Consider the following 26,527-nt stretch of genomic DNA (forward strand, 5'->3'; position numbering starts at 1 on the left):
TATGTTTTGAAACTGGACTGTGCTCCACTCCATTTTCAGAGAAATGTCAAGAGCTTCTTAATCACGTTCTTCAGTAACACTGGACTGGATTTGCTGCAGCAGCAAACAACAATTTTCTTTCCTGGCCACCCGTTCACCATATTAATCATCATACAATTTTTTTCTATGGAGATTTGTGAAGGTTTGTGTACCACCAATGCTCATGTTCCCTTCTTGTGACTGGATAAAGCATTTACTGCAGACCATCATGGAGGACATGCTATATCAAGTTTGGGAACACTTTGGTTACTGTGTACATGTGTGTCATGTGACCAAGGAAGCACATTTTGAGGGACTGTGATTAATGCATCAGAAACCTGGACGGTTGCCACTGCTCATAGTGTAAGGTTTGCCAAATAAAGGAATAAATTGATTTTTTAATAATTTTCAAAATGAAACCATTCGTTTATAAATTCGTCAAAAAAAGACGGAAGTAAAAAAAAAAATGTTCATAGAAAGACAAGAATACTGCAATATAAATCCCTTAGGAATGAAATATAAAGGAAGTGCAGGTCAGCCAAGGTGAAATGGCACCAGGAAAGATGTGAAGGAATTGTAAAAGAGATCATAGTTGGGAAAATTGACCAAGCATATACAAAAATCAAAACAGCCTTTGATGAAAATAAAAGCAAAGGTGACAACATTGAAAACTAAAAAACTAAACTCCTCCCAAACAGGCCATGAAGGCCCAACAGTACCGAATGGCCTCCGTGTCATCCTCAGCTCACAGGCATCACTGGATGCGGGTATGGTCAGCACACCGCTCTCCAGGCCATATGTCAGTTTCTGAGACCAGAGGTGCTACTTCTCAATCAAGTAGCTCCTCAGTTTGCCTCACAAGAGGTGAGTGCACCCCACTTGCTGACACCACTCGGCAGACTGGATGGTCACCCATCCATGTGCTAGCCCAGCCCGACAGCGCATAACTTCGGTGATCTGATGGGAATCGGTGTTTCCACTGTGGCAAGGCTATTGGCAGCAACATTAAAAGTACACTGGTAATTCCATTGTTAAATGCAAAGGCCAGAGCAGGTAGTTGGAAAGAGTGTGTTGAAGGCCTCTAAGGACAACTTGCCTGATGACATGATAGAAGAACAAATTTCAATCGATATGGAAGACACAGAGAGTCCAGCATTAGAGTCAGATTTTAAAATAGCTCTGGAAGACCTCAGATCAAATAAGACAGAAGAGACAGATAGCATTCCATCAGAATTTCTAAAATCATTGGGGAAAGTGGCAACCAAATAACTGAGTTGATATGTAGACTCTATGAGACTGACATGTCATCAAATTTTTGGAAAAATATTCACACAATGCCGAAGTCAGTAAAGGGAGATAAGGGCAAAAACTATCATACAATCAGCTGATGCACCCAAGATACTTACTAGAATAATATGCAAAAGAATAGGAAAGAAAATTGAGGCTCTGTTAGATGATGATCGGTTCGACTTTAGGAAAGGTAACCTGACATTTCACTGGCTAATGGAAGCAAGAATGAAGGAAAATCAAGTCACATTCAAGCATTTGTCAATCTGGAAAAAGAGTTTAGCAATTAAAATGCTGTAAGACACTCGAAATTCTGAGAAAACTAGGAGTAAGTTATAGGGGAAGAAGGGTAATACACAGTATGTGCAAGAACCAAGAGAGAAAATGTTGGAAGACCAAAACTTAAGTGGTCAAAGTAAAAGGCGTGTAAGACAAGGATGCAGCCTTTCACCCTTATTTTTAAATCTATACATCAAAGAAGCAATGATATAAATAAAACAAAGGTTCGAGAGCAGGTTTTAAATTCAGAATGAAAGGATATCAGTGATAAGAGATGCTGACATTGCTATCCTCAGTGAAACTGAAGAAAAATTATGGGGTGTGTTGAATGGAATGAACAGTCTAATGAGCACAGAAATGTACTGAGAGTAAACCAGAAAAAGACAGAAGTAATGAGAAGTATCAGAAATGAGAATAGCAAGTAACTTAAAATCAAAACTGGTGATCACAAAATAGACAATGTTAAGGAATTGTGCTACCTTGCAGGCAAAATAATCCATGACAAACAAAGCAAAGGCACGTAAAAACACAGAGAAAAGTCTACTGGTATCAAACATAGATCTCAATTTGAGAAAGAAATTTCTGAAAATGTGTTTCAAGCACAGAATTATATGGTAGTGAATCATGGACAGTGGGAAAAGTGGAACACAAGAGAATTGAAGTGTTTGAGTTCTGGGGCTGCAGAAGAATGCTGAAAATTATGTGGACTGATAAGATAAGGAATGAGGAGGTTCTCTGCAGAATAGGTGAGGGAAAAAATATATAAAAAATATTGACAAGAAGAAGGGGCAGGACTATAGGACAAGCATTAAGATAATAGTAAATAATCTCCATGGTACTAGAGGGAGTTGTAAAGGGGGAAAACTGTAGGGCAAGACACAGATTGGAATACATTCAATGATTAATAGAGGATGTAGGGTGCAAATGCTACTCTGGGATGAAGAGATTAGCATAAGAGAGGAATTCATAGTGGGTCACAGCAAATCAGTCAGTCTTCTGTTGAAACAATCCCTGACATGATCATCATGCACATTAAGGTGGAAAGAAGACTGACCAAAGGACACAAGATACTCCAAGTCCCCGCCATTTCGCTTCACATTTATTTATAGAGTTGTTCATTTAGGGAAACATGCCAGTGTGGCATCGAACCTGAGGCTCTGCAGAACCTTCCTAAGTATATGACACAGCAATTCCCATGGCAGATCATTTCTCTATGAATTCAGCACAATCTGTGAACAATGGTAGAGAGTGCTTAACATTATAAAATAACAAATTGATGTTTATCCTTATTATAAGCTGCCACATCACACTTTTGTGCATTATGTGACTTTATGATGATGAGTCTGCATCAAGAATAAACTTTGCTGAGCACTACTTGATGTAGTTTACTTGATCCCGTAACATGTCAAATATTCCCATAATACCTTAACAATTAACTGATAGTGCATAATAGTATCAAAAGCTTTAAGTTAAGAGATATGGATCATCAGATGTATAATCATGATGAAACAGTGTTTATAATCAAATGGTAACAGAAATTACCATGTAAAAATTTAAGAAATAAGATGGGTTTTAAAATGAATTGAGATCAGATTATCCTCCTCTTTTTCATAAATAAATCAGGTAGTCATAAACTGAAATCTTTTTGCATAGACAAAAGTAAAAGCTTGAGATGTTTGAAGTTGTAAACATGTCATTATTACAGTTCACCTACATGCATTAAGGAATGTTGATGACATATGACATCTTTATACAGTGGTTTTGAGAAGATTTCTTCCATGAGTTAGAAAGCACCCATAATTGTGATAGAAGAACCCCTGCTGTGCAGTGTTGCAGTCAGGAGATAGAAAAACAAAAATTTGTTTTTGTCTAAAAACAGAATGACATCAATGCAACCACTGTATTGAGGCATCATATTAGTATGTGAGGCTATGCTATGAACTGCTATGAACTGTTCACTACAATAGTGAATTCAGATGAGAAATGTAAATTTTCTTGAAATCTGTGAATCTGAAGACTGTTACATATTTAGTAGGTCTGATCTGGCAAACTATCAGTCTGATCCTGATTAGGAATTTCTGGAACAAGTATTCCATTGAAGAAAATGTAACACATAAAGAATGTAGTGTCACAGCTTCCAACTGCAATGACATTCAGTCTGCAAGCTGTGTTCTGCCTTGCAGTATTCATCTTAAAGTTCTGAACCAGTGGGCAGCTGCTGACAATGTCCAACCAAATTCACAGATCACAGATTAAAAAGACATCATTAATATCATACAAAATGAAAATGGTAAAGCAGTCAAAGATGAGGATTGAGAAGAAGTGCCTCGTCCTGGTCAATATATATTTCAACTGCTTTGTTTTATTCAACAAAACATCAATAGACTGTATCTACTAAACTGTATAGTAATAGTGTTCAATGTATGGAAATCAAACTGTACAGCCATCTCCCAAAGCAAGTAGAAAGTAGTCAAGAATCAACAGAATTTTAATAAGCCCAAAGAGCATTCCTAACAAAGCATTGCTTCTACAGCACACAAGATTTTCTAGAATGTGACCTATCATAAATCTGTCTACCAGCAGCCAGAGACTGTGGTCATGTGTGTGTAAGTTGCATTTATGTGAGTGCATATGTCTCTGATGAAGGCTTTGGTGGCCGAAAGCTCATTTTCTGACTGTCTTTTTGTTGTGTCTGTCTACACTCGACATTTTCATTATGTGTTGAGTAGTGACTATGCTCCTCATCATATTGCTATCATAAACTAAATTAGATATTTTGATTATCTTTAGAAACTAAATTGTTGTTTAGAAATAACCTATTGTCCATAAAGAACTTTTACAGTTTTATATGGCCAGTGTTGTTATTTGAAGTTATTCTAATATTATTATGAATACATACAGATCATATCTTCAGTGTTATGTTCACTATAAGAAAAAATGTTATGTATATATATATGTTCTTGTATCACCTGTTTGACTTGTCCCATATCATTGTTCTTTTCTGTACACCGAATGATTCGTGTATCAATAAAGATACAATACAATATAAGAAGAAAGCATAGAAGATATTCCAAGTACATATGAAATATTAATAACATGAACAAAATGATTATAAGCATGGAGAGACAAAGTGAACCAAAGCATATTCCGTTGTTGCACGTGCTGAACATAAAACAATATGCTCAAAAGAAAATGCATGAAATGACCCACAAAAAAAGTTAACAGACTTCTTTAGAGTGATAGAAAATGAACCTATTGTAGGTTACAGATGATGTTGTAAATTACTAGTCTCAACCTGTTTGAAGGGTGTGCTGATTCTGCAGCTGTTTGTTTAATAAGTGAGAACTCCTCCAGTTGTTGCTGCTAACTTTATTGTGTCCACAACTGATTTTAGCTTTTACATTAGGCAATTTTAAAGTGGTCATTTGATATTGTTCCTCTACAATGTAGTCTTTTGTAACCACTCGAAAATGGCCTAATGTAAAGACCGAAACTGGTAGTGGATGCAATAAAATTCTCCACAGCAACTGGAGTGGATTTCATTAATTAAAAGGGTTGTAACTAGTTATTATTTTGTAGCTTATTTTACATACCATAGTGTAATACTCTGTTTTATTTGGAACTACTGTAGTGTTACTGTTGTCCATCAGTTATCTGATTGCTGTATTTGGTAAGTTTTTTAAAATGTTTTACTTCTAATACACTGTATGGTATAGTAAAAAATTGCTTTATGTGAATTCCATTTCTTCAACAACCCAGTTGAAATGTCTGTTCGTGATTAAATTTATTCTAAGTGATTACTTTCATTTCCAAAAGTAATATTCATAGCAATGATGGGCTTACCTGCAGGGGAAGTCACATCATCACAAAGTTGTGATAAGTGTTGGTTTGACTCTACTGCTGTCTTAGCTGCACCTAGTACAGTTTGTGTCACTAGCCTTCTGGCCAATTCCCTTGGCAGGCCCATCCTCACACCTCCTGTACATAATGCTTCCATGATTGCGTACACCTGAGTCAGATAACAACGTATGTTGTAACATGTATACTTCCCTTAAGACCAATGTCAGGGGTAATAGATATTTTCTGTTTATTCATATTCATATCTTTATTTACCACTGACCATACACTGAGGTGGCAAAAGTTGTGGGATGGTGATATGCACGTATACAATGGCAGTAGTATCGCATACACAAGATATAAAAGGGGAGTGCACTGGTGGAACTGTTATTTTTACTCAGATGATTCATGCAAAAAGGTGTTTGACATGATTATGGCCACACGACAGGAATTAACAGACTCTGAATGAAAAATGGCAGTTGGAGCTAGACACTTGGGACATTTCATTTTTGAATTGTTATGGAATTCAATATTCTGAGATCCACAGAGACAAGAGTGTGCTGAGAATACCAGATTACAGGCATTATTTCTCAACATGGACAATGCAGTGGCCAACAACCTACACTTAATGAGCAAGAGCAGTGGCTTTCATGAAGAGTTGTCTGCGATAACAGACAAGTAATGCTGCGTGAAGTAACCACAAAAATCAATTTGGGACGTATGATGAACATATACAGTAGGACAGTGTGGTGAAATTTGGCATTAATGGGCAGACAACTTTGTTAACAGCAAAAAAATTACTTGTAGTGCCTCTCCTGGGCTCGTGACTGTCTCAGTTAGACCCTGGATGACTGTAAAATCATGGCATGGTCAGACGAGTACTGATTTCAGATAGTAAGAGCTACTGGTAGGGTTTGAGTGTGGCTCAGTCCCCATGAAGCCATGGACCCAAGTTGTCAAGCTACTGTGCGAGCTGGTGGGGGCTCCATAATGGTGTGAGTTATGTTTATATAGAATGGACTGGGTCCTTTAGTCCAACTTAATGGGAGCATTGACGAGAAGTGGTTATGTTTGGTTAACTGGAGATCACTTGCTACTATTCATGGACTTCATGTTCCCAAACAATGATGGAACTTTTGTGGATGACAGTGCACCATGTTACCAGTTTGAAGAACATTCTGGACAGTTTGAGTGAATGATTTGCCACCCAGATTGCCTCACATGAATCTCATCAAACATCTCTGGGACACAATTGAGAAGTTAGCTTGTACACATAATCCTGCATCAGCAACATATTCACAACTGTGGATAGCTATAGAGGTAGCATGGCTCAATATTTCTGTTGGGGGCTCCTAATGGCTTCTTGAGCCCATGCCATGTTGCATTGCTGCACTACACAGTGCAAAAGGAGGTGCCCCATGACTTTTGTCAACTCACTGTACATAAAACAGATTAGGCTGCATCTCTTATACATAATTACAGACGTACATAGTTAACAATACACTTAATTACAGTCATAGGTAATTACTGTCATTTAGTCATACATTTGCAATTTTAACATATGTTCACAATCTGTACATCCAGAAGTCCTGTTATATTATAAAACAGGATTTCAGCCAAGTAGTTATACAACATAATTGGAGATAATTTCCAAGATATGTACCATTCTGGGGGTAATAAGTTATTAAAGACGGCCACAGAGATGATTCTGAGTGAGTGGGCTACTTTTACCAGTCTGTATCTTGGAGTATCCATTTCCATTTTGCCCCTTGTGTTCTGCTCATAAATATCTCCTCCTATATGAAATTCTTTTATATTTATTATAATTTTTAGCTATAAGAGATGTATGCACAGGTTTACATTTTTGAGTATATTAAGTTTTCTAAACAGATGTTGACAGTGATCTCTTGGGTCAGTCCCACACATTTCTCATATAACCTTTTGTTTTTTATTTTCGGTATATTACGTATGATGAAGAGTGAACCCCCCCACCCCCCTTCCCCCACCAGCAGTCAATAAGAAATGTGAGACTGGAGCAGACTAAATATATTATGTCAGTCATAGATATTCAGAAGTAAATACATCTCATATTCTCTAGACTACATATATTTCTCTTGATATTCTTTAGCAAAACTGACTGATGTGTACTCCCCAGGTCAACTTGTAGTTAATATGACATCTCAAAATTTTAGCTGATTGATTTTCTGTATTGTTAGATAGTTCTAACAGAAGATAACGATTCTCACCTGTGTTGCACAGAAATTTATATGGACGAGAACCATTTCACTGTAGCACCTAGTGATTCCAGTGACTTTTATTTTAATAATGAGTTGTCTTTATGGGTGGTAAACTATTGTTGTGTCATGTGTATAGTAGATCACAGAATAGGAAACACAACATGACAAATTATTGCTTGAAATTATGAAAAAGAATGGTCGAAAAACTTATACCTGTCCCACTACATCCTCAACAATTTTCAGCAGAGAATCTCTGTTTCTCATAGAGACAAAATATTTTTATTACTTAAGTATGAAATACTTATTTTTATGGATGTATGACGCATAAAATTCAAGCCTCTCAAGTAATATTTCATCACGAATAGAATCAAAGGAGTATGTAGGTCACATAAAACAATGGAGGCCATGTTCTTATTTTCAAAAGCAGTGAGTATCTGGTTAGTAACATCAAGAACTCCTGGCATGGTATTTTACTCCATCTGTAATAAAATTGATTCTTTGAAAAGAGGTAATTTTCTTAAAAATAATCACTTAATTTATTGTATACAAGAGTTTCAAATATTCTGGAAATTATTGGAACTATTGAGATTGGGTGATAATTCTGGGGAAAATTTGTTCTTGAGGATTTGGTTCTGCAAAGTTATATCTTCAGATAAAAGACTGTGTTTAATGCATGGGAATAGCTGGAATGAAAGCTTAACAGGACACTACAAACAATATTGCAAAATTCTTCATCATATTGTCAAAAAAGGCAAACCATGTACTACACAAAAAAATTAAAATTACAGTACATAACTAAGGAAATGCAAATTGGAGCATTATTAAGTAAGAAATGTGTTAATTTGGAATGACAAGTGACATTCACCTTCCTACTGGCAGGCGTTATTAAATTCAAAACACTGCCTACTAAATTCAGTGAATTCTTCCTAATAATAGTTAAAAACACAAGTACAAAAAATACACAATTGGAAGCAGATCCAATAGAGTTACTTAGACAAGCATTGTGCTCTACACTGCCAGATACCTTTTTTATCTGTTTTAACAAATCATCTGTTAGCAGGCACTAAAATTATTAGATCAGTAAAAAGCAATAACTCTTATGGCCATGTTGTTATTTCAAACAAAGTATTCACCTTTTTTTGCTGACTTTCTAGTTATTCCCTTCAGTTACCTTGTATCATGTTATACACATCTACAGACAGACAATCACCCTCTGCAAACATTTGTGAAGTGCATGGTAGAGGATGCTTCTACTTCTATCAATTATTAGGTCTCTTTCCAGTTTCATTAACATGTGGAGTGTGGGAAGAATGATAACTTAAACAATTCTGTGCATGCTGTTATTAGGCTAATCTAGTCCTTGAAATCTCTTCTGGAGCAACTACTAAGTGATTGTAATATATTATTAGTTTGTTGAAACTTCATGTGCAGGCATTCTCAGTACAGTGTGCATCTGTCTTTGAGTGTTTGCCAGATTCTTCAGAATCTCTTTTTTCTCTTTAATGGATAGGCCCCAGTTAGTCAACATGCCAATGACTCAAAGTTCTGGTAGTGTGAATACTTCAGTTGTAGAGTGAAAGTTTAATTTTGTGGAATCCTGTATTAGAGAACTATGCACAAGCTACAGAGAACAGATTGGACACATACCACAAAAAGGAATACATTTAAGAAAATGGGAGCCGTATTCACAAAAAGGTGTTTGTGGCTGAAAAACTGGTGCTTACATAGAAAACTAATTAAAAAATCTGAACTTTAATTTACGCTGAAGCTGTATTAGAGAAGTAGGCACAAGCGTAGAACAGATTGGACACATACCACAAAAAGGAATACATTTAAGGAAATGGGAGCTGTATTCACAAAAACTTGTTTGTGACCTAAAAACTAGGGCTTACATAGAAAACTAATTAAAAAATCTGAACTTTAATTTACACTGAAGTGCCTGTAAACAGGCATAACACTGTCCATTGGTTGGCAATGTCTATATAAGATGACAAGTGTCTGGTGCAGTATGGCAGGTTATCAAGATTTAAATGAGTTTGAACGTAGTGCTATACTTGGCACATGAGCGATGGGACACAGCATCTCTGATGTAGTGATGAAGTGGGGATTTTTCAATACAACAATTTCTTGAGTGTACTGTGAATATTAGGAATCCAGTAAAACATGAAATCTCTGACATCACTGCACACAGAAAAAGATCCTGCTGAAAAGGACCAACAATGACTGAAGAGGATCATTCATGACAGAAGTGCAACCCTTCCACAAATTGCTGCAGATTTCAATGCTGGGCCATCAACAAGTGTCAGCATGTGAACCATTCAACAAAAAATCATCAATATGGGCTTTCAGAGCTAAAGGCCCACTCATGTAACATTGATGACTCCACAATACAAAGCTTTGTGCCTTGCCTGGGCCTGCCAACACTGATATTGGACTGTTGATGACTGGAAACACATTGCCTGGTTGGACGAGTCTCACTTCAAATAGACGTGTATGGTTATGAAGGCAACCTCATGAATCCATGTCAGCAGGGTTCTGTTCAGTCTGGTGAAGGCTCTGTAATGGTGTGAGGCAAGTGCAGTTGAAGTGATATGGAACCCCTGTTACGTCCAGATACAACTCTGACAGCTGACACATATGTAAGCATTCTGTCTGATCACCTGCATCCATTCATCTCCATTGTGCATTCGAATGGACTTGGGAAATTCCAGCAGGAAAATGTGACACCCTACATGTACAGAATTGCTATAGAGTGGCTCCAGGAACATTCTTGTGAGCTTAAACACTTGCAGTGGCCACCGAACTCCCCAGACATGAACATTATTGAGCATATCTCAGATGCCTTGCAATGTGCTGTTCGGTTGAGATCTCCATGCCCTCATACTCTTTTGGATTTATGGACAGCCCTGCAGGATTCTTGGTGTCTGTTCCCTCTAGCATTTCTTCAGACATTACTCGAGTCCATGCCATTTCATATTGCAGCATTTCTGCATGCTTGCAGGGGCCCTACATGATGTTAGGCAGGTGTACCAGTTTCTTTGGCTCTTCAGTGTACATAGGAACAGCGTTAATCAAGACTCATATTCCCAATGAAAGGCAACATCAAAGAATATCAAAAAGAGAATAAGTTGTTAACTAAAAATTAAACAGACACAAATTAGCACAAAATAGTAATACTATCTTCATGGCATTAACTTATTTGTGAATAATGAGAGCAAGGATAATCTGAGCTACTTACATATGCTGGACCAGACCCACTTAATGCAGTAATAGGATCCATATAAGTTTCAGGAACCTCTTCACAAGTTCCAATTGAGCCAAACAACTTTTTTGTCAAATTTATGTCCTCAGATCTGACTGCACTTCCACAAGAGAATACTGATGCTGCACAACGAACAGTTGCTGGAGTATTAGGCATCACCCTGATCACACGAACATCTTTGGGTAGGCTCTGAAAGGTAGGAAATATGAAACATTTAAAATGAAACAATGGAAGTTTCAGGATGGAGTGTAACAATATTAGTGAAGGAAATTTGCTATTCACTATATAGTGGAGATAATGAGTCAAAATAGACACAACAAAAAGATTGACACACTTTTAGCTTTTTCCCAATAAGGCCTCTGTCAGCAATAGACACACACACACACACACACACACACACACACACACACACACACACACACTCGCACGCGCGTGCACGTGCAGTCGCACAAACGCAACTTGCACACGTGTGCAGTCTCAGATAACTGAAACGACACTGCAGGCAGCAGCACCAGTGCATGATGGGAGTGGGACTGGGAGGGGGAGGAATAGTATGGTGGAGGTGGCAGACAGTGAAATGTTGCGTTTAGATGGAGGGCATGAGAGAATGTGGGGAGGGGAGGTAAGTAGTGGAAAGGAGAGAAATAAAAAGAAATTAAAAGAACGGGTGTGGCGTTGAAATGACGGCTGTGTAGTGCTGGATTGGGAGCAGGGAGGGAGCTGGATGGGTGAGGACACTGAGTAACAAAGGCTGAGGCCAGGTGGGTTAGAGGAATGTAGGATGAATTGCAAGGAAAGTTTCCACTTGCACAATTCAGAAAAGCTGGTGGTGGTAGGAAGGATCCATATGGCACAGGCTGTGAAGCAGTCATTGAGATGAGGGATATCATGTTTGGCAGCATGTTCAGCAACAGGGTGGTCCATTTGCTTTTTTGACCACAGTTTGTCAGTGGCCATTCATGCAGACAGACAGCTTGTTGGTTGTCATGCCTACATAGCATGCAGCACAGTGGTTGCAGCTTAGCTTGTAAATCACATGACTGTCTTCACATGTAGCCCTGACTTTGGTGGGATAGGTGATGTTAGTGATCAGACTGGAGTAGGTGGTGGTAGGAAGATGTATGGGACAGGTCTTGCATGTAGTTCTATTACAGAGGTATGAGCTGTGAGGTAAGGGATTGGGAGCAGGGGTTGCGTAAGGATGGACGAGTATGTTGTGTATGTTTGGTGGACGGCAGAATACCACTGTAGGAGAGGTGAGAAAGATAGTAGACAGGACATTTCTCATTTAAGATCATGACATAAGGTAATCAAAACTCTGGCAGAGAATGTTATTCAGTTCCTCCAGTACCGGATGGTACTGAGTTACAAGGGGAATGCTACTCTGTGGCTGGACTGTGGGACTTTGGGCAGTGGTGGGAAACTGGAAAGATAATGCATGGGAGATTTGTTTTTGTTCAAGGTTGGGAGGATAATTACGGTCAGTGAAAACTTCAGTGAGACCCTCAGTATATTTTGAGATGGACTGCTCATCACTGCAGATGCAACGACCACGGGTGGCTAGGCTGTACGGAAGGGACTTCTTGGTATGGAATGGGTGGCAGCTGTTGAAGTGGAGGTATTGCTGGTGGTTTGTAGGTTTGATAAGAACATAGGTACTGATGTAGCCATCTCTGAGGTGGAGGTCAACATCTAAGAAGGTGGCTTGTTGGGCTGAGTAGGACCAGGTGAAGCAAATAGGGGATAAGTTGTTGAGGTTCTGGAGGAATGTGAATAGGGTGTCCTCACCTTCAATCCAGATAGCAAAGATGTCATTAATGAATCTCAACCAGGTGAGAGGTTTAGAATTCTGGGTTTTTAGGAAGGATGCCCCTAGATGGCCTATGAATGGGTTGGTATAGGGTGGTGCCATGCAGGTGCCTATAGCCTTACCCTGGATTTGTTTGTATGTAATGCCTTCAAAGGAGAAGTAATTGTGGGTGAGTACATATTTGGTCATGGTGACTAGGAAGGAGGATGTTGGTTTGGAATACATATGGTGTCTGGAAAGGTAGTGTTCGATAGCAGTAAGGCCATGGGCATTAGGAATGTTAGTGTACAGTGAGCTGGCATCAATAGTGATGAGCAGGGCACCATGTGGTAAAGGGACAGGAACTGTGGATAGTCAATGGAGGAAATGGTTGGTATCTTTTATCTAGGAGGATAGGTTCCAGGTAATAGATTGAAGGTGTTGGTCTACGAGACCAGAGATTCTCTCAGTGGGGGCACAGTAACCGGCCACAATGAGGTGTTCCATTGCCTAGCCCAGCCACCCATGGTCGTTGCATCTGCAGTGATGAGCAGTCCCTCTCAAAATATACCGAGGGTCTCACTGAAGTCTTCACTGACCGTAATTATCCTCCCAAACTTGAACAAAAACAAATCTCCCATGCCTTATCTTTCCAGTTTCCCACCACCGCCCAAAGTCCCACAGTCTGGCCACAGAGTAGCATTCCCCTCGTGACTCAGTAACATCTGGAACTGGAGCAACTGAATTACATTCTCCACCAGAGTTTCGATTATCTCTCATAGTGCCCTGAAATGAGAAATGTCCTGCCCATTCTCCTTTCCACCGCTCCTACAATGGTATTCCGCTATCCATACCATTGTAGGACCACCCTGTTGCTAAACATGCTGCCAAACATGATATCCCTCATCTCAATAACTGCTTCACAGCCTGTGCCATATGGATCCTTCCCACCAGCACCAGCTTTTCTGAATTGTACAGGTGGGAACATTTCCTGAAATTCATCCTACATTACAGTAGGAATGTTAGTCACTGTCCTCACCCATCTAGCTCCCTCCCTGCTCCAATTCCAGAAATACACAGCTGTCATTTCACTGCCACACCCAGTCTTTTTGTTTCTTTTTATTTCTCTACTTTCCGCTACTCCCCCCCCCCCCCCCCCCCTCCTCCCCCCACCCACCCACCCACCTTCTCTCCTGCCCTCCATCTACACTGCAGCACCTCACTGTCTGCCACCCCCACATACTATCCATCCTCCTCCCTGGCCCAGCTGCCTCCTTACCCTCACCCAGTCTCCTCTCCCATCATGCACTGGTGCTGCTGCTTGCAGTGTGGTTTCAGTTGCCTGAGACTGCAGATATGTGTGCAAGCTGCATTTGCGTGAGTGTGTGCGTGGATGTGTGTCTGTGTCTATTCCTGACAAAGGCCTTAATGGCTGAAAGCAGTAATTGTGCGAATCTTTTTGTTGTGCGTATCACAACTCAGCATATACACTATATGGTGAGTAGCAACTTTCCTTCCCTGATATTGAAACATTTAAAACTTATATTTACCATTCTAACTAAGGTAGTCCGTACTGTTATTTGAGTTAGAGGTAAATTTTGAGAGTTATATTGTTAGCACTTATGAAATCAGTGCTCTTTAGTTCACCAGTCAAATATTGTCTTTGTCATTGTGTTTATACTGAACAGACTCATAAGTGGAGACATTATCCACAACAACATAAATGTTTCACTGATTTCACGTAAGACATAGCTGATGGAACAGGTAGTATCAAGATTATAGTATCTAATTTTGACAGACAGAAGTGGAAAGACTCCTAATGGGCATGAAGATGATAGTGCAAGAAGCATTCAATGAATCAGAAAGTAAAATATGGTAACTGATTTGAATAAAATTAATTAGTTTCAGCATTTCATATAGTTAGTATCAGGAGAGAGACTAACATAATGTCCCTGAAGAGGAGCAGCATCCTTTAAAGTGATTGTAGTGACAACAGCTTGGATGATTGATTGATCTGACCTAGTAGCACTGGCCAGTAAGGCCTAGCTATGTTGGTATTGTGAATGTCTGAAAATGATAGGAAACCACAGCAATTGTATTTCATAATGTCCTGCAATTCTGCTCTATGGTTTAATAATGATATCCTCTTGGGAAAAATTGTCCATGAGGTAAATAATCACCCATTTGTATATCCAAGTGGGGACTCCTCAGGAGGGAAGAGTCATCAATGAAAACAAAGTTTTCCATGTGTTGGAGATCAGAACATTAGAACCCTTAACTGGATAAGTAGGTTACAGAATTTAAAAAGCCTCATAGATAGGATGAAATTAGATATCACAGAAATTAGGGAAGTGCAGAGGCAGGAAGTGTAGGACTTCTAAGTGGTTGAGCACAAAATCAATTAGGGGTAATGAAGAAGTAAGCCTAGTAAAGAATAAGAAAATAGGACTGCAGGTGAGCTATGGTCTACAGCATGGTGAAAAAATTTTCATATCTAATATAGACACAAGGTCACCAGTCACCATGGTAGTAGAAATTTAAACATCTACTGGGTTTGCAGATGATGGAGAGACTGAAAGACTGTATGATGAGAGAAAATAAATTGTTCAAATTATTAAGGGAGATGCAAATTCGATTGTTGTGGGTGACAGGAGTTCACAGTATGAGAAGGCAAAACATAGATTGAGGACATAGAATGAAAGGAGGAGTTACTTGGTTGAATTTTGCGTGGAGCAAAATTTAATTATTGCCAGTAAATGGTTTAAGAATCATGAGAGAAGTTTGTATACCTGTAAAAAAGCATGAAGACACCAGAATATTTCAGGCAGATTATATCAGGATAAGACAAAGATACTGAGATTAGATTTCAAACTGCAAAGTATTTCCAATAGTAAAGGTGGATTCTTACAATAATGTATTAGTTGTGATCTACTGACTGAGACTAAAGGGAGTGCAGAAAGGTGGTAAGTTAATAATATGGAATCTGGATAAGTTTAAAGAATCAGAGGATGACAGTTTCATAAAGAAATTTGCCAATGATTAACTGGAACACACGAAATGAATACAAGGATGAATGTGTAGCCTTTTGAGATAATACAGTGAAAGCAGCAGATGGCCAAATAAACAACAAGTCAAGGCCTGGTAGAAATCCTTGGACAACACATAATGTACTGAAATTAACTGACATAAGGAGGATATATAAAAATGTGTAAATGAAGTGGGTAAGCGGGAATGCTGAAGTCTAAAAAATTTAGAATGATACTAAGTGCAAACTGACAAAGGAAGAATGGGTACTGGAGAAATTCCAGGCCATAGAAGCAAAAATGACTATGGGAAAGACAGACAAATTGTATGGGGAAATTAAAGAGATGTTTGGGGAAAAGAGAAGCACTGTATGAATATTAAGAGGTCAGATGGTAAGTCCATACTAAGCAAAGAAGGAGAGGCAGAAAAGTGAAAGTGTGATGTAACAAGGTGAAATCCTCATCAGACAACTTGCCAATATGCATGCACTTCCTGACAACTGATCAGGACCGGCAGTTCGAGTCAGCCCTGTTCTCCAAGCTCTGCCACTTGTGTGGGTGCCACTGGTTCCACACCATTACCTACCATCCTCAATCCAACTGACTTGTGGAACGGTGGCACTGCGCTCTCAAGGCAATGCTCATATGCCATAACCAGGAGTGGACAGAGGCCCTCCCTGGATGCTGCTGGGCATATGAGCTGCCTATAAAAAGAAGATCTGTATGCCTCACTGGCACAGTTGCTCTACGGGGAACCAACCATCACATTCTTTTTATTTTTATTCCATGTTTGTTATTTATTCAGAAACACTTTTTTTCACTTCATGAACCGCAAAAATTGCAAAGTACATATTTTGTGTTCTGGCATAACCACAAACACCAGAACAAAGATGGAGAATGCAAGATTAGAGAAGGTGGTGAGGCAATGTCAGCCAATAGTTAGCTGACAAGGACTGTGCCATGACAGAAGCAACCTCTGCAAGAAGAGAATATAAGCGCCACTCCTGCCAGCCTTGACCACTCAGTATTTGGACAGTACACAGATAGGCCTAGCAGAGAATGATTCGATAGCAGTTATTAGTGACCCACAAACTGTGTGTCAAACTTATATGAACATTGTATATAGTAAAGAACTCTGACTTGTTTGCATGTCACCCATTGCTTGTGACACCATTGTAAATTCCAAGTATTGTCACTCTTCTTATTTGTAATAAAAACTATTAATATTATTTGCTTGAATTATTGTATGGCATTCCGAGAATGGAGCATCTCTATATGCAATGACTGGGTAGGACTCCAGATTTTGAATGACAAATGTTCCCCTAAGGAAAACACATACAATATGCTGCAACCACAATCTGGATATTTAATCTGTTGCTTTATAGATTATGTTACTCATATCACTACATGAAAAAATATGACATATTTCCTTAAACTTACTCCTTTCATTAAACTACATACACCAGGAAAAAAGTAAGTTATACAAACATTTGAATGTGAGACAAAACATGATATTAAACTGTTTAAAGACTTTTACAATTAAGAGGAAATGGATAGATTTGTTCACAGTAACTCATCAACAGCAATACATATGGAAGAGAATTTAAACAAAATATTCTCATATAGTATTTTTGATTATAGACAAATTTGGAGCTCATAGAAATGTATGTGTAAGTCTGGTACAAGATGGTGCATAGTAATTTAACTCTAAAATTATTTTAGTATCATTCAGTAGCTGTCCCAACAATTTGGAACGTTACATGTTGAAATCAAAAGCTACTACCTGCAACTACCCATCAACAGTGACTATGCCTGGGGACTATCTACCACTTGGCTCTGCTACACTATGAAGCCCTCAAGAAATGAGAACAGGCAAAGTTCATTTAAGATGACCTTGATTGTGGGGGAGGAAAATCTGAATCTGAAAATCTGTCTTCCCAGGAACATAGTATGTGACAAACCACAATATCAAACTCTCTGAACTACCAGGGACCGGACATTCTTGATGTAGATTCACTCAAATTAAGATTATTTCATTCCACCGTCTCTCGATTGCACTTTATCTGAGCCTCTAATGGTGGAATTCTGGAAAATTGGCTCATCCAGGTCTCTGAAACAGGAGTCACAGGGCGGTGGCTGATATGAGTCTCCGACTGTCAGTTTCTCTAACTGATTATGGTTTGGAGGTGTGTACCTTGAATCACAAGATGACAGTGCCCTATCCGATGATAAATAATCACTCACACTCCTGTCACTTACTATGAATACTTTTATTCTCACAAAGGTGCGTGGCATAGATCATGTGCTACAGAGAAATGATCTGGCAACAATACACTTGTTCTTGCTGCAGTAGGGCAGCACTATTATTGGGGAGGGGGGGGGAGGAGGGAGGGGGAGGGGGGGTTAGAGCCAGTGATTCTACATCCTCACAAATAGAGTGACATCAGAATGACAGCTAGCAGCCATGTGGTGGTTTGTTTGTCTGGGATGAGTCAGAACATTCTTGACAGCAGATACACATTCTTGGAAATGAAGTGACTTAAGGCCGAAGAAGGGGTGTCATTGTTTGGGGGTTGGAAAAACCTAGCCATTGTGAACCATGTAATCTTTTAAAGCATGAAGAGATAACATTTCTCACACAGTGTGTAAAAATGCAAAGTGGAATTTTATGGTCTTCACATTAGATGATATTTTGTGAAGGAATAAACATATTCATTAAGCAAGAAACAACATATTGAAGACAATGTTGAGACTGAATCACTGGTCATCAGAGCTCTTGAATGCAAACAGCAGTTCCAGAGCTACAGATAATTTAAAAAATGTATTTTACTACCACAATTTGAAGTTAGTTAACTCAATTAATAAACCTGTTATGACACTCAGACAGATACCAACAGATAGATCTCAGTGAGAGCTGTTTATTAATATATTCACTTACATCATTTACATGTTTCTTTGGCTGACAGTAGACTGTCATTCATTACTGCCTTTGATTTATCACTTTTGTGAAGCTGCATAATTAACAAAATTATAGCAAGAAAAATTCTAGTAGAATGTAAGTACTTAAGGAATAAAGAAGGCCACTCGCATAAAAGCAAGCTATCAGAATAAATACAAATTTCTACGCTTTAACAAAAATTAAGATCAAAATTAGGCAACATTAAGTGTATATTATTAATATCATCAGTTATGTGAGAACCAGGAGAGCTACATTAGTTCTAAATCCGTAATTGTAGATAGGAGGTGTTCCCCTAAGGAAGATGATCTGCTTATTGTATCATCATAAAATTAAGATGGATTTTGATCGTTCAACATCTCATATTTTATGCAAATTCTACAAATCACAGTAACTCATAAAATATTTTAATTAAAATATACCGGTAGTGTTTAGTGTTATTTTGTTCAGAAATTAAGTATGTATGTTATGCTACAATAATTTTGTAAATATCATGTGTGTTTCAAAGGATATGAACTTTTGAGTCTGTTGAACCAGGATAGTGGTGGTTGGAGACCCAAGTGGGGGTAAAAATTCCAAAACCTGAATGTGGGGAGGGACTACTGCATGAGACATTTTTGTGTGAGGTACCTGTGTAAGTCTAGGTGATAGTTGAGCCACATGGGTGAAATAGGTGTTGGGACTTAGAAAATTAGTTTGTGCTTCAGTATCTTCGATGGGACTTCATAGAATTTAACTTTAGTGAGTCAGCTATGCCCAACTGATCTTACCATTCACTACACTCTGCACATATAGTAAACAATCAATTTGACTTCAATTCTCATGTGTGTCAATTACCATAATTTGAATTCAGCCTTGCATAATAATTATTTTGGAATATTTACAGGTTTTTTGAAGAATAATATCTGCAGCAGAAGAATGCAGTGGTACACAGAAAACCCTTTGACACAAATGAGCCAGAAACATTAAGTAGTTATCAGTTCATCACCTTACACTGTCAAAGTAAGATTTTTGATATTAAAAAATAAACTTTATTTTATTTTAAAACCCAAAGCAGGTGCAGAAGCATCCCTGAAGGAATACATAGAGGGGCTATACAGGGGAAACAAACTTGATGATAACATAACAAAAAGAGAAGAGAAAGAAATGATAATGAGATGGTATATATGACACTGTACGAAGAAATCCACAGAGCTCTGAAATACTTAAACTGAAAAAAGTCCTCTGGAATGGTCTATACTCCTCATCCTTGGGAGAGTGAGCCACAACAAAAGTGTTCCACCTGGTGTGCAAGATGTATAAGACAGGTGAAATACCCTCAGATTTCAAGTGAAACATAATGATTCAATTTCCAAAGGATGTAACTATGAATATAACTGAACCTTCAATTAAATAAGACATAGTTGCAAAATACTAATATGAATTACTTACAGAGAAATGCAGAAACTGGTAGAGACCAACTTCAGAGAGGTTCCAGAGAAATGTAGGAAAATACAAGACTATACTGTCTCTATGACTTAAATTGAAGAAAGGCAAGTCTACATTTATAGCATTTGTAGATTTATAGGAAGCTTTTGACAATGTTCATTTGAATATACTCTTCAAAATACTGAAGATATAAAATACAGGGAGAAAAAGTTATCAACAACTTGTACAGGAAGAGGTTGCCATCATAAGAGTTAAAGAACATGAAAGGGAAGCAGCAGTTGATAAAGGAGTCAGACAGGGTTGTAGCCTATCCCCAATGTGGTTCTTCAATCTATAATTTAAAAAAGAATTAAAATAGAAAGGACTAATTTGGAAAAGGAATTAAAGTTCAAGGAGAAGATATGAAATCTTTTAGGTTTGCCAGTGACATTGTAACTTTGGTAGAAACAGCAAATGATGTGGAAAATCAGTACAGAGTGAATAGTATTTTAAAAGAAGTTCTAAGATAAGTACCAACAACACCAAAACAAGGAATGAAATCAGGTGACACTGAGGATACTACATTGGGAAATGAGATACTAAAAGTAAAAAATGTGTTTTGCTATTTGAGCAGCAAAATAACTGACAATGGCCAAAGTAGAGGAGATATAAAATACAGAATGACAATAACAAGAACAGAAATTTCAGCAAAAGAGGAATTTTTTGACATGTAATGTAAATTTAAGTGTTAGGAAATCTTTGTTGAAGGTATTTGTCTGGAATGTAGACTTTTATGCTAGTGAAATGTGAACATAATTTATGGGACATAGTACTTTATAGGGCCAATGTAAGATACAATGAAGTACAGGCTGCACATAGCACTGAACACATTAATGGACAACAGTAATACAGGTTACATAATAGGCCAAGCAGTCATCTCAAATCACTTAAATAATACTGTTTCTTTGGCTGCTCACCAAAGGACACCAGAAGACCAACCCAGGTACCCTTGATAAGGAGGCCTGTGAGCTGTTTGGATGCACAATCTCTGAAATTTCGTGCATCATGAGTAAAGGTACATTACTCCTCCCTTTTAGGAGGTGGAAAAATCACATACAGACATAAAAATACTAAGCCCAGAAAAGTACAAGGTACAGAAAAATGTAGGGTTCAGAAAAATGCATGGTACAGAAAAAGAAAACTGGAGCATGTGAAGGCCAGGCACTGGTGAGTTGGGGCAGAAGTGATGAAGGGGTGGTTTGGTACCTCTCTTGTGAAAGGTGTCAGGGCAGGACCAGGGATGGCATCTCCATAGTGATGTCCTTGTTGAGATCAGTGATCAGCAATGACATCATCAGTATGGGCGTCAGAGATGATGGCCGCACAGGACCCAGAAATTGAGGTGGGGACTGCACCAGCTATGGCAGTCAAGGAGTGGGGGCAGAGGTAGGGACTCCAGACAGTGATTTGCCAGGCTGTGGCCCCTGCTGCTGTGTGAAACAGGCTGTCTGCAACACAGGAACAGGCAAGGTGGGGAAAGCAGTGGGCTCTCCAGAACAGGCCCCACCACGTACGGCCACTGCTGGTCAAAGTGATGGGATGTCTGTCCATCAGGAGTGTGAAAACATAAAAGTGCCAGCCCTGGCAATGCTCGATGATGGCAGGAACCCAGTTTGGCCAGTGGCTGAAATCTTGAGCCCAGACAGGTGCACAAGGCTGGAACCATCGCAGAGTCAGCAACACCGGTAGACATGGTGTCAGATGCAACATGTGAAGGAGGGTCTGTGGTTGGCATCCATGTAGCAGTTCTGCCAGGTTCTCGTCCCCCACAAGAGTGAAATGGTACAAACTCAAAAAATGGTCTAAAGCAGTTGCAGGGAATCTACCAGATACATACTTTCACATCTGAGTTTTAAATGTCCAAACCATTCATTCAGCCTCACCATTAGGTTGAGGATGAAATGAGGGGGCTGTGAGATGATGAACACCACTAGCCATACAAAAGATGGAAGTTCTCAAGAAACAAACTGGGGCCCATTATCAGTAACCACTATATACGGAAACCCCCAACTGCAAAAATCTTAGACAGGGCTGAATTAGTGGTCATCATGGATGTGGATCCCTCCCATGAACCATGGACCTTGCCGTTGGTAGGGAGGCTTGCGTGCCTCAGCGATACAGATGGCCGTACTGTAGGTGCAACCACAATGGAGGGTTATCTGTTGAGAGGCCAGGCAAACATGTGGTTCCTGAAGAGGGGCAGCAGCCTTTTCAGTAGTTGCAGGGGCAACAGTCTGGATGATTGACTGGTCTGGCCTTGCAACATTAACCAAAACGACCTTGCTGTGCTGGTACTGCGAACGGCTGAAAGCAAGGAGAAACTACAGCCGTAATTTTTCCCGAGGACATGCAGCTTTACTGTATGATTCAATGATGAAGGCATCCTCTTGGGTAAAATATTCCGGAGGTAAAATAGTCCCCCATTCGGATCTCCGGGCGGGGACTACTCAGGAGGACGTCGTTATCAGGAGAAAGAAAACTGGCGTTCTACGGATCGGAGCGTGGAATGTCAGATCCCTTAATTGGGCAGGTAGGTTAGAAAATTTGAAAAGGGAAATGGATAGGTTAAAGTTAGTTATAGTGGGAATTAGTGAAGTTCGGTGGCAGGAGGAACAAGACTTTTGGTCAGGTGAATACAGGGTTATAAATACAAAATCAAATAGGGATAATGCAGGAGTAGGTTTAATAATGAATTTAAAAAAAATAGGAGTGCGGGTAAGCTACTACAAACAGCATAGTGAACGCATTATTGTGGCCAAGATAGACACAAAGCCCATGCCTACTACAGTAGTACAAGTTTATATGCCAACTAGCTCTGCAGATGATGAAGAAATTGATGAAATGTATGATGAGATAAAAGAAATTATTCAAGCAGTGAAGGGAGATGAAAATTTAATAGTCATGGGTGACTGGAATTCGTCAGTAGGAAAAGGGAGAGAAGGAAACATAGTAGGTGATTATGGATTGGGGCTAAGAAATGAAAGAGGAAGCCGTTTGGTAGAATTTTGCACAGAGCATAACTTAATCATAGCTAACACTTGGTTCAAGAATCATAAAAGAAAGTTGTATACATGGAAGAATCCTGGAGATACTAAAAGGTATCAGATAGATTATATAATGGTATGAAAGAGATTTAGGAATCAGGTTTTAAATTGTAGGACATTTCCAGGGGCAGATGTGGACTCTGACCACAATCTAAACTGAAGAAACTGCAAAAAAAGGTGGGAATTTAAGGACATGGGATCTGGATAAGCTGAAAGAATCAGAGGTTGTACAGAGTTTCAAGGAGAGCATAAGGGAACGATTGACAGGAATGGAGGAAAGAAACAAAGTAGAAGAAGAATGGGTAGCTCTGAGGGATGAAGCAGTGAAGGCAGCAGAGGATCAAGTAGGTAAAAAGACAAGGGCTGCTAGAAATCCTTGGGTAACAGAAGAAATACTGAATTTAATTGATGAAAGGAGAACATATAAAAATGCAGTAAGTGAAGCAGGCAAAAAGGAATACAAACGTCTCAAAAATGAGATCGACAGGAAGTGCAAAATGGCTAAGCAGAGATGGATAGAGGACAAATGTAAGGATGTAGAAGCTTATCTCACTAGGGGTAAGATAGATACTGCCTACAGGAAAATTAAAGAGACGTTTGGAGAGAAGAGAACCACGTGTATGAATATCAAGGGCTCAGATGGCAACCCAGTTCTAAGCAAAGAAGGGAAAGCAGAAAGGTGGAAGGAGTATATAGAAGGTTTATACAAGGGCGATGTACTTGAGGACAATATTATGGAAATGGAAGAGGATGTAGATGAAGACGAAATGGGAGATACGATACTGCATGAAGAGTTTGACAGAGAACTGAAAGACCTGAGTCGAAACAAGGCCCCCGGAGTAGACAACATTCCATTAGAACTACTGACAGCCTTGGGAGAGCCAGTCATGACAAAACTCTACCAGCTGGTGAGCAAGATGTATGAGATAGGTGAAATACCCTCAGACTTCAAGAAGAATATAATAATTCCAACCCCAAAGAAAGCAGGTGCTGACAGATGTGAAAATTACCGAACTATCAGTTTAATAAGTCACAGCTGTAAAATACTAACGCGAATTCTTTACAGACGAATGGAAAAACTGGTAGATGCGGACCTCGGGGAGGATCAGTTTGGATTCCATAGAAATGTTAGAACACGTGAGGCAATACTGACCTTACGACTTATCTTAGAAGAAAGATTAAGAAAAGGCAAACCTACGTTTCTAGCATTTGTAGACTTAGAGAAAGCTTTTGACAATGTTGAGTGGAATACTCTCTTTCAAATTCTAAAGGTGGCAGGGGTAAAATACAGGGAGCGAAAGGCTATTTACAATTTGTACAGAAACCAGATGGCAGTTATAAGAGTCGAGGGGCATGAAATGGAAGCAGTGGTTGGGAAGGGAGTGAGACAGGGTTGTAGCCTCTCCCTGATGTTATTCAATCTATATATTGAGCAAGCAGTAAAGGAAACAAAAGAAAAATTTGGAGTAGGTATTAAAATTCATGGAGAAGAAGTAAAAACTTTGAGGTTCGCCGATGACATTGTAATTCTGTCAGAGACGGCAAAGGACTTGGCAGAGCAGTTGAACAGAATGAACAGTGTCTTGAAAGGAGGATATAAGATGAACATCAACAATAGCAAAACGAGGATAATGGAATGTAGTCAAATTAAATCGGGTGATGCTGAGGGAATTAGATTAGGAAATGAGACACTTAAAGTAGTGAAGGAGTTTTGCTATTTAGGAAGTAAAATAACTGATGATGGTCGAAGTAGAGAGGATATAAAATGTAGACTGGCAATGGCAAGGAATACTTTTCTGAAGAAGAGAAATTTGTTAACATCGAATATAGATTTATGTATCAGGAAGTCGTTTCTGAAAGTATTTGTTTGGAGTGTAGCCATGTATGGAAGTGAAACATGGACAATAAATGGTTTGGACAGGAAGAGAATAGAACCTTTCGAAACGTGGTGCTACAGAAGAATGCTGAAGATATGGTGGATAGATCATGTAACTAATGAGGAGGTATTGAAAAGGATTGGGGGGAAGAGAAGTTTGTGGCACAACTTGACTAGAAGAAGGGATCGGTTGGTAGGACATGTTTTGAGGCATCAAGGGATCACAAATTTAGCATTGGAGGGCAGTGTGGAGGGTAAAAATCGTAGAGGGAGACCAAGAGATGAATACACTAAGCAGATTCAGAAGGATGTAGGTTGCAGTAGGTACTGGGAGATGAAGAAGCTTGCACAGGATAGAGTAGCATGGAGAGCTGCATCAAACCAGCCTCAGGACTGAAGACAACAACAACAACAACAACAACAACATGGATGTGGATGGACAACAGGCCATGGAGGGAAAGTTGAAATAGCTGTCCATGAGCCAATACAGATAATAATAGTGAGCGTTTGGCATTGGTGGCCGGGAGACCCCTCGCAGGGCGGTTCGGCCACCGCTCCACAAGTTCTTTAACGCCACTACAGCGACTTGTGAGTGAATGAGGATGAAACGATGATGAAAGACACACAACACTCAGTCATCTCGAGGCAGAAAAATCCCTGACCCCACCGGGAATCGAACCTGGGACCCCGTGCATGGGAAGCGAGAACACTACCCCAAGACCACGAGCCGCAGACAGCCAATACAGATTTAGGAAGGACTCAGCAAAATTGACTTGTAGATGCTCCCATGGGCACTGCAGCATTGGCCAGGGTGAAAAAGACACCTGCAGGGCTACGTGTTGCTGAACACAGTGAGTGCAATCAGTGATAAGGTGCATAATGTCCTCATCTACACCCAGCCAATACACATGCCAGGGGGCCAAAGGTTTGGTGGGAGAGGTCCCCCAATGCCCGACATACAGAAGCCACAGTACTTATGGCATAAGGAAGCAGTGCCCTCTGTAGCTAACAAAAGAACTCCATGAAATACAGAAAGGCAGCACTGGAGAGAGAAGTAATTATGCAAGGGATCCAAGGTGTGGCCTGGGGGTTTCTCCGGACAACTGTGCCGCACAAAAGTGATTGCACTAGTGATGGGAAAACCATCAACTGCATTCTGGTTCTCAGTACCTAAATAGAAACAAAGCAACTCTTCCTGATCGAATGCCAGATTCAGCCCGGTTGGATGGCAAGATTGGCATTGACAGAGGAGTGTTGTGCCGTCAGTGGGTAATGGATCTGATAATGATAACGGGAGAAGAAGAGAGCCCACCAATGCAAATGATGAACTGCCTTGTCTGGCAAGGAAGCCAAAAGTTTAAGAAGAGCAACTAATGGCTTATGATCTGTGATTAAATGGAACTTAGAACCGTACAAAAAGACATGAAATTTCTTGAGGGTCAACATAATCAC

The 26,527-nt window shown here is 39.5% G+C and overlaps 1 protein-coding gene across 4 annotated transcripts in view; it reads right to left on the bottom strand.

The window, feature by feature from the left end:
- LOC126267473 (pyrroline-5-carboxylate reductase 3) overlaps positions 1 to 26,527 on the bottom strand; it is a 168,014-nt gene that overhangs the window by 12,284 nt on the left and 129,203 nt on the right. For 3 of the 4 annotated variants that reach the window (XM_049972753.1, XM_049972750.1, XM_049972752.1), the window contains 2 exons: positions 10,897 to 11,109; positions 5,428 to 5,593 (listed from right to left, as the gene is read on the bottom strand). In XM_049972753.1, coding sequence (XP_049828710.1) covers positions 5,428 to 5,593; positions 10,897 to 11,109 — 379 coding nt within the window. The remainder of the gene's footprint in view (positions 1 to 5,427; positions 5,594 to 10,896; positions 11,110 to 26,527) is intronic. The other variant, XM_049972754.1, reaches the window with a different exon arrangement.

This window comes from Schistocerca gregaria, chromosome 4, assembly GCF_023897955.1.
Source record: "Schistocerca gregaria isolate iqSchGreg1 chromosome 4, iqSchGreg1.2, whole genome shotgun sequence".
Classification (NCBI taxonomy): Eukaryota; Metazoa; Arthropoda; class Insecta; order Orthoptera; family Acrididae; genus Schistocerca; species Schistocerca gregaria.